General features: G+C 38.8%; 1 protein-coding gene across 1 annotated transcript in view; it reads right to left on the bottom strand.

The window, feature by feature from the left end:
- The window catches only part of IPO8 (importin 8), a 96,055-nt gene that overhangs the window by 11,637 nt on the left and 75,839 nt on the right, over positions 1 to 8,579 (bottom strand). Inside the window, exon 21 of the mRNA XM_003792483.3 lies at positions 2,643 to 2,863. Coding sequence (XP_003792531.1) covers positions 2,643 to 2,863 — 221 coding nt within the window. The remainder of the gene's footprint in view (positions 1 to 2,642; positions 2,864 to 8,579) is intronic.

Genomic DNA, 8,579 nt, shown 5'->3' on the forward strand with positions numbered 1-8,579 from the left:
GTCCCAGCTACTTGGGAGGCTGAGGCAGGAGACTCGCTTGAGCCCAGGAGTTGAAGGTTGCTGTGAGTGTGATGCCATTGCACTCTACCCAGGGGGATAGCTTGAGGCTCCATCTCAAAAAAAAAAAAAAAAAGAAAAAGAAAACACAGCATCTAGCAAGTTGAACTTAATGTAAGTAATCTATTAAAATCCTCTGTTACAACACAGATAGGAAAAAGGTAATTCTGAGGAGAAAAAAACTTCAATCAATACATGTATATTATATTATTTTCTATTACATGTTCTTCTACATCATTTAAAACTAAAAATATTAAGAGTTAAAATATTACTATACTGGGCCGGGCGTGGTGGCTCATGCCTGTAGTCCTAGCACTGTGAGAGGCCCACGGTGGGTGGATCTCCTGAGCTCAGAGGTTTGAGACCAGCATGAGCCAGAGTGAGACCCCATCAAAAAAAAGCCGGGTGTTGTGGCGGGCGCCTATAGTCCCAGCTATTTGGGAGGCAAAGGGCAAGAGAATCGCTAAAGGACGAAAAGAAAAAAAAATGTAAAAAAAAACTACTACTATATTGGTAAAAACTCTTAAAATTACAGGCACAAACAAAAAATTCACTTGCTATGCTCAATTTGTTTAAATTGAAATAAAAATGTTAATAGAACAAACCAAATAATGAATACAGCACTTGCTTCTATTACTCTTCATTACTTGCATTCCTTGATTCATTCAAGTTACTTATACCCGAGCGTAACAGTATGCTATAACAGGTGCTGCACTTGACCTGCGGGCTTTCTCAGCCACACAGGCCCTAACTAGTAATACACACCAGCTCTCAGTGGATCCTAGCAAAAAGGATGATTGTCAAGTGGGGATCTCGAGACTCCACGTTAGCACAACCCAAGATCTGCCTGGGAGAGGCAGCCTATCTTTGGAAATTTGCTTACTGATGCTAATAAATAAGCCAAATCTCTACTTCCTAAATCTTTGTCAGAGATAACTTTAAACATAAGTTCTTTTTAAGGTATGTTCCTCCCTTCAAGGATTTAATAACAAATCTCAATAGGGACAAATTCCAGGGGCCTACAAGGAGAGAAATCAGAACAGACATAGCTGCTTGTAAACACGTTCCTCCAGTCCTATCCCACCATCCTAATCCAGCCCGCCATCTTCTCCCCACAGCAAATTTTTCTAAATGATATTTTATAGAACTTAAAGAGAACATTATTTCTAGTAGGTAGACTCTAATTGTAAAATGCAATATTGAAGAACTAATTAACAGTATTTTACAAAAGTTATTTTCATTTAGAAAGGATGAGCTGAAATGACTTATATAAAATACAATTCTGAAGTCTTAACAGGAGGGTGTTTTTAAATTAATTAATTTTTTTTTTTTTTGAGAGATGGGGTCTTCCTATCATTGAGTCTGGAGTGCAGTGGTACAAGCACAGCTCACTGCAGCCTCTAACTCCTGGGCTTACGTGATCTTCCTACCTCAGCCTCCTGAGTAGCTGGGATTACAAGTGCCTGTCGCTACTCCTGGTTTTAAATTTTTTCATTTTCTAAAAGTTTTAAAAAATCAAAGTTTCATGCAGAAGTTTAAGAATTACATTTAAATTTGCCAGATTTAAATAGGCCAAATTATATATACATCTCAATTAGCCAAATATTATTAGTCTTATTTAGGATGACATATTAAACCAAAACAAACTAAACAGCAATCCAGCTCAAATTCAGCATAACACAATCACTAGTATGTGCTAGGTGACTTGAGGTGGGCCCATAACCACTAGGAGTTAGGACTTTACTCTTCCTACTTTGAAAACAAGGAGAATGCCAGGTTCTACTGGGCAGCACCCAGGCTAGAACTAACAAGCCTTCTGACCCCACATTTGAGAACAGGCTCCCTTAAGATGTATAAAGAGTTAAACATGCTGAGATACTACTATAGTACTTAGCCAGACTCATGTCTTCCTTAGAAACCAGACTCCATTTAAAATGTTTTTGTCCAGGCCAGGCACAGTGGCTCACGCCTGGAATCCTAGCAATCTGGAAGGCTGAGACAGGTAGATTGCTTGAGCTCAGGCATTCGAGACCAGCCAGAGCAGTGGCAAGATGCCATCTTTACTAAAAATAGAAAAACTAGCCAGGCGTAGTGGCGTAAGCCTATAGTCCCATGGGAGGGTGAGGCAGAGGATTGCTCAAACCCAAGAGTTTGAGGTTGTTGTGAGCTATGATTCCACAGCAGTCTAACCAGGATGACAGAGTGAGACTCTGTCTCAAACAAAAAAGTAAATAAATAAAATGCTTTTATCCATAGATACTTACTAGTCATAGAACCCAGGCAGACACATAATTCTTGTTGCCTAGAGATATGATACATATTAAGCCAAAAATATGTCAGGAAGGACTATATCTAATTTTCAGAGCCTGCGTATTTCCCACTAAATTATACTGTAGAAATACACTCTTAACTTTATAAAAATTAATAATTTATAAAAATATTTATAAAATAATTTATAAAAATTAATACACAAAAAATAATTTCTAAGGTATGAAAATTATCTTTACATATGGTATAATATGCATATATTAAAAAGTATGCTTCCCAGAAACAGAAAAGCAGTGTAGAATATAAAAGACACTTACCCAAGAAAACAATCTGTATCGTTCATCCACTGATTCACAAACTGTACGGTGATAGGTCCAGGGTTGTGAGGCAATTGAATTCGTTCTAAAGTATGTAGCAGCAAATCAGGATTGTAGTACAAGGCAGCAATTGCAACCTGGAGACACATAGTACGGAGCTCACTCGTTTTGACCCCTCGCGTTAATCTCTCCAAAACAAGCTGAACAAAGAGTGGAATGCACTAGAGAACAAAAAGAGAAAAAGAGTGAACCACAGGCAGCAACCAAGTAGCTCTCATAGAAAGCTGAATGTTGGCAAAAGAATGATTTCAATAAATAAGGTAGGGAAAAGGTTCATTACCAATAAGCCTATCTAAATAAGTTGAGTTATTTAAAAGATTTACATCCTCATAAAACCCACAGAGATTAAACAGACAAAAAGAAGTCCTACAGCAGTGCCAGAAAATCTTTAAGTTCAGATTAGAGTTAGCTGCAGACTGGTCCATGAGAGCCCACACACAAATGGTGGCAATAAACCGCTCGGGACCCAGCCACTTCTATGCTTATGGTGTCACTTTCTTTGGCAAATAAAATTGGAAATAAGTGAATGGGACTGAGAATAAATATGATGTAGTTGGACTGTTTCTTGGGAAGGAAAATTCCTGTTGGTATAAGTAAAAGAAAAAGATTGAAGAAAAAATGACAGACTCCACACACTAAAGTCATCTGACTCCAATCCTAAAATGCAACATTGTTAAACCAGCTAAATTTATTATGTTTTCTTTAGTAAATCAAATGATGTACACATCAGATCTCATCAGCAGAATATCTGTGTGGTGTAGGATGACATATTAAACCAAAATACACAACCATATGTACTGCTAAGACTGGGACTTTACAGAGAGATGAGATGACTAGTTTGATTATCTCTACTTTGGTTTCTTCCCATTTTCATACAGTCTGTGCTCTGATTTGATGGCACAACACATATGTAAACTACATTAAGGCTCCACGCCTGTGGCTCAAGCGACTAAGGCGTCAGCCACATACACCTGAGCTGGCAGGTTTGAACCCCCAGCCCGGGCCCACCAAACAACAATGATGGCTGCAACCAAAAAATAGCCAGGCGTTGTGGCGGGCGCCTGTGGTCCCAGCTACTTGGGAGGCAGAGGCAGGAGAATCACTTGAGCCCAGGAGTTGGAGGTTGCTGTGAGCTATAATGCCACAGCACTATACCCAAGGTGATGGCTTGAGGCTCTGTCTCAAAAAATAAAAATAAAAATAAAAATAAAATAATTAAATAAATAAAAGTAAACTACATTGAAAATTACTACCATGGTTGCAGATCAGTGAAGCTATAAGAAAATGTAAGTTAAGTTTGAAAAGCTCTTTTGAGATGTTTTAAAGTTTCAAAATTACAGCTATTAATAGACAGGAAAAATGAATTCTAGTTTTTCCAGAGCATTGCAGAATGATTACGGTTAATGATAGTACATAGTTTCAAATAGCTAGGAGGGTACTAAATGTTTGCAACACAAAAAAGTGGTAAATCTTTGAGACAATGGTATGTATGAAACCTAAATTTAACAAACATAGTGATGTTTGTTTTAATACAAACATCACTATGTACCCTGAATTTGTTAAATTTTTAATTAAAAAATAAAGTTTTAATAGCTTTGCATGTAATAGCAAATATTTGTTAAATACAAACATAAAGGAAGCTTTGAAGTTTTAAAACTAGTAAAACTAAAATGATCCCTTTATATTTTATTAAAACTGATCATGAGGACTGGCAGGACAACTACATGAGTCCACAACCAGAGCCCCAGGCGGCTGCAGAAGGAACGTAGAAAGTCCCATCTGCTGCTGTAGAGTGTTCTGCAGGACGTGCTACCAGTGAGGGAGCGAGACAGGAACGAGACAGGAACGGAGTGGTCACCTGAGAAAGCACAGAAAGAAGGTCTGTCGTGTTGTTTTAAGTGAATGGATGAAAGAGCAACTAAGGAGAGAAATGGAGAGTAGGGAAAGGGGATAGGAACTAGTCTACCCTGAATATACCCAGTTTTATAAATTAGACTTTAGAATTGTGTATATGTTTTATATATTCATTAAAAAACCTTTTTTTTTTTTTTTTTTGGAGGCAGAATTTTACTTTGTTGCCCTCGGTAGAGTGCTATGCTGTCTGTCACAGTTCACAGCAACCTCAAACTCTTGGGCTCAAGCAATCCCCTGGTTTCAGCCTTCCAAGTAGCTGGGACTACAGGTGCCTACCACAACACCCGGCTACTTTTTTAAGAGACAAAGTCTTGCTCTAGCTCAGGCTGGTCTCAAACCTGTGAGCTCAGGTAATCCACATGCTAGGATTATAGGCATGAGCCACTGCACCTGGCTTTAAAAAACTTAAGCAATTTTTCTTTCTTTTTAAGACAAGAGTCTCACTTTGTGACCCTGGGTAAGGTGCTGTGGCATTATAGCTCACAGCAACCTCAGACTCTTGGGCTCAAGGGATCCTCTTGTCTCAGTCTCCTGAGTAGCTGGGACTATAGGTGCCAACCACAACGCCCAGCCATGTTTTTTTTTTTCTTTTTAGAGACATTTTGCCTCCCAGAGTGCTAGGATTACAGGTGTGAGCCACTATACCTGAGCTAGCAATTTCTAAAAATTAAGATAGAATGAAATAAATTAATCAACCAAACAGGGATTATTTTAATGACTTTAAATTTTAACAAGATGAATTATTTTCACTCTCTCTTTATATATACGTATATATACACGTACTTGTGTATCTCCCTAGTATACAAATATACCTTGAGATAAAAAGAGCTACCAAAACAACTTAAACCATTAACAGTAATCATTTTTTATCATAATGTTGGTATAATTAATTACTGAGATTATATGCATATATTAGCGGGATAAAGCAAGGGAATAATTATGATGAGACTCAGGATTTGTGAGGTGGGAAATACAGATTAAGATCAAGTGGGTGAGGCAAAAACAATGAAGTCCTGAATCTGAATTAGAAATATCTAGGTGTTCTAACGTTTTAAGGACAAAAAAAAAAAAATGTATTTCTTGGCTCTATTTTGTAGAAACAATGACCAATTCAATATCAATAAATTCACAGAGAGAGCATATTATTTATATATATCTATGTATTAATATATAATTATATATTGTATTATGTCAATATACTAATGCAACACATATTGATTGTATATTTTATTACTATATAGATGAATAACAATGAATATCTCTTGGGCCCAGGTTTTTAGTCTTGAAACCCCATTTCCCAGACTAGGGCAAGAAATCTGTAAGATAAGACTGGAACAGCTACTCATACTAGATTGCCAGGAAACTACCAAAGACTACAACAATCAGGTTGAAAGAAGTCAAGACGGCAGGATGCCATGGCTCATGCCTATAATCCTACCACTCTGAGAGGATGAGTTGAGAGAATGGCTTGAAGAAAGATCAAGACCAGCCTGAACAAGAGCAAGACCCTGGCTCTACTAAAAATAGAAAAGTTAGCCAGGCATGGTGGCATGCACCTGTAGTCCCAGCTACTTGGGAAGCTGAAGCAGGAAGACCACTGGAGCCCAGGAGTTTGAGGTTGCAGTGAGCTATGATGATCCCATTACACTCTAGTTGGGCTGACAGAATAGGACTCTGCCTTAAAAAAAGAATAAGACAAATTCAAGAGGCTCCCACGGACAAAGACAAAACAACTCTGAATACGTAAAATATATTAAAACACATCAAGTACATTTGGATCTACAAGTTCACAATGATACTGAAAAAAAACAAACAAAAACAAAACAATGTAAGAAAACACTTCCCTGTTCATCTTTGGAGGATGCCAAGGAATAAACTTACTATCTTTAATCATGGTAAGCAGAAGGAAATACCCAAACTGCTTCTCAGGTAACCTAATAATTTATGAGAAAACGTTTGTCTTTATAGAAGTACTTCCACTAATAAATGAAGGAATGACAGACTATCACCACCTGCAGCCCTAACATCGTAAGACGAGAGACAACCAGTCCTGGTAAAAATATACACCATCACCTATAAAATATTCTTCCAAAAAAGTCAAAGCTAAATCTGGCCCAATCTGTAAAAGCAACCAGCAACTTACAGGAAATTCTGAGGAACAAAATGCCAAGCAATACAGACCTTGAGCTGTACTGGAGTGTGTTGTAATGGTGACCTCACTAACATTATGGGTGCCCTAGCATTCCTAACTTTCTCATATACAAAGTCTTAAATAGTAATATCACTGGGATATGGTTTGTCCCCACCAAAACGTGTTGAATGTGATCCCTAATTCGGTGTGTTGGGAAGTGGGGCCTAGTGGAAGGTGTTTGAGTTAGAGGAGGCGGATCCCTTGTGAATGGCTCCATTCTGGTTCTCCCAGGTTCTCCTATTCTCAGGTAGTGAGTTCTCACTCTCAGGAGACTGAATTAGTTCTCATGGGAATACATTAGTCCTCACGAGTGGGTTGTTATAAAGTGAGGACACCCCTCGGTTTTGCCCCTTCACACACGTCTGTCTCCCCTTTGACTTTGGCCCATGTTGTGAGGCAGCACAGAAGCCCTCACCAGAAGCACGCACCATGCTTCTAGAGCTTTCCAGCCTGCAGAAGCATCAGCTAAATAAACCTCTTTTCTTTATGAATTACCTAGTCTCAGGTATTCTGTTATACCATACAAAACAGAGCAAGACAAACAGCAACCTCCCACACTTTCCATTCTGTGGAAGATGCCGTCCTGTTACTTCCCAAGGCAATCCTGTGCTCTTGGCCCTTACCCTGTCCTCCACATCTGGCTTTTTCTGATGCTTCCTATGCAATGTCTGCAACATCTCCCATAGTAAAAAAAGAAAGAAAAAATTGAGACAGTCTCAGTCTGTTGCCTAAGATATTGTGCCATGGCATCATCCTACTCACAGCAACCTCAAACTCCTGCGTTCAAGTGATTCTCCTGCTTCACTCTCCCAAGTACCTGGGACCACAGGTGCCTGCCACAACATCTAGGTAATTTTTCTATTTTTAGTAGACACAGGGTCTCACTCTTGCTCAGGCTGGTCTCAAACTCTCAGCTCAAGGAATCCTCCCACTTCAGCCTCCCAGAGTGTTAGGATTACAGGCACAAGCCACCAGCCTCCCATTGTAAATCTTGTTCTAACGTCTCATTTCCAATGATGCTTGCCTAGAACAGAACCAGTACCCTCACACTTCAACTGCCAATAGCCTCCTTGCTCGTCTTCATAGCCTAGTGTCTATAGAAGTCCTGTTTAGCTCTAGGACTCTGCTACCAGATTCATCATCCTAGGCCCCACCTTGATCTTACTTCTCAGCTCAGTGAGGTCTCTCAACTGCTTATAGCAAGAGCTGCTGAACTTTTTCTGTAAGTAGCCAGAGAATAAATATTTTCTACTTTGCAAGCAATACATAATCTATTACATATGACCTGTTTTTGTTACCAGTATTGCTGTTGTTTGGTTTGTTTCTGTTATTCTTTAAACAATGCTCCAAAAATATAAAAAGCATCTTAGTTCCTCAGCTGTACAAAAACAGGCCTCAGGCTGGAAATGGCCTACAAACCAACCTCAGACTTACAGAACAGATTTCAAATTCTGTGGCATAGATTCTACAACTATTCTGAACCTACCCCTAAACTTTCTCTCAATTATTTTTTGTAGCTCTTTTTTTTAAATTTCAGATTGATACGACAGTACATATAATTAGGCTACATTGCATCTATTAAGAAAAGTCCGAGTTATTTTTGAGTCCTTGACTGAGGATCTGTGCTATACACCCCTACACTGTGCCCATTAGGTGGGGGCTTCTGAGTCTCTTTTCCCTTTCTCCTCCCCTTTCTTGAATTTAATTGTGTTTTTCCTCTCGTGTGGGCCTACAGTTGTTTATCTATTAGTTTCAAATAGTACTGAGTACAT

The sequence above is a fragment of the Otolemur garnettii genome, unplaced genomic scaffold (genome assembly GCF_000181295.1).
Source record: "Otolemur garnettii isolate 467f Iridium unplaced genomic scaffold, OtoGar3 scaffold00057, whole genome shotgun sequence".
NCBI lineage: Eukaryota > Metazoa > Chordata > Mammalia > Primates > Galagidae > Otolemur > Otolemur garnettii.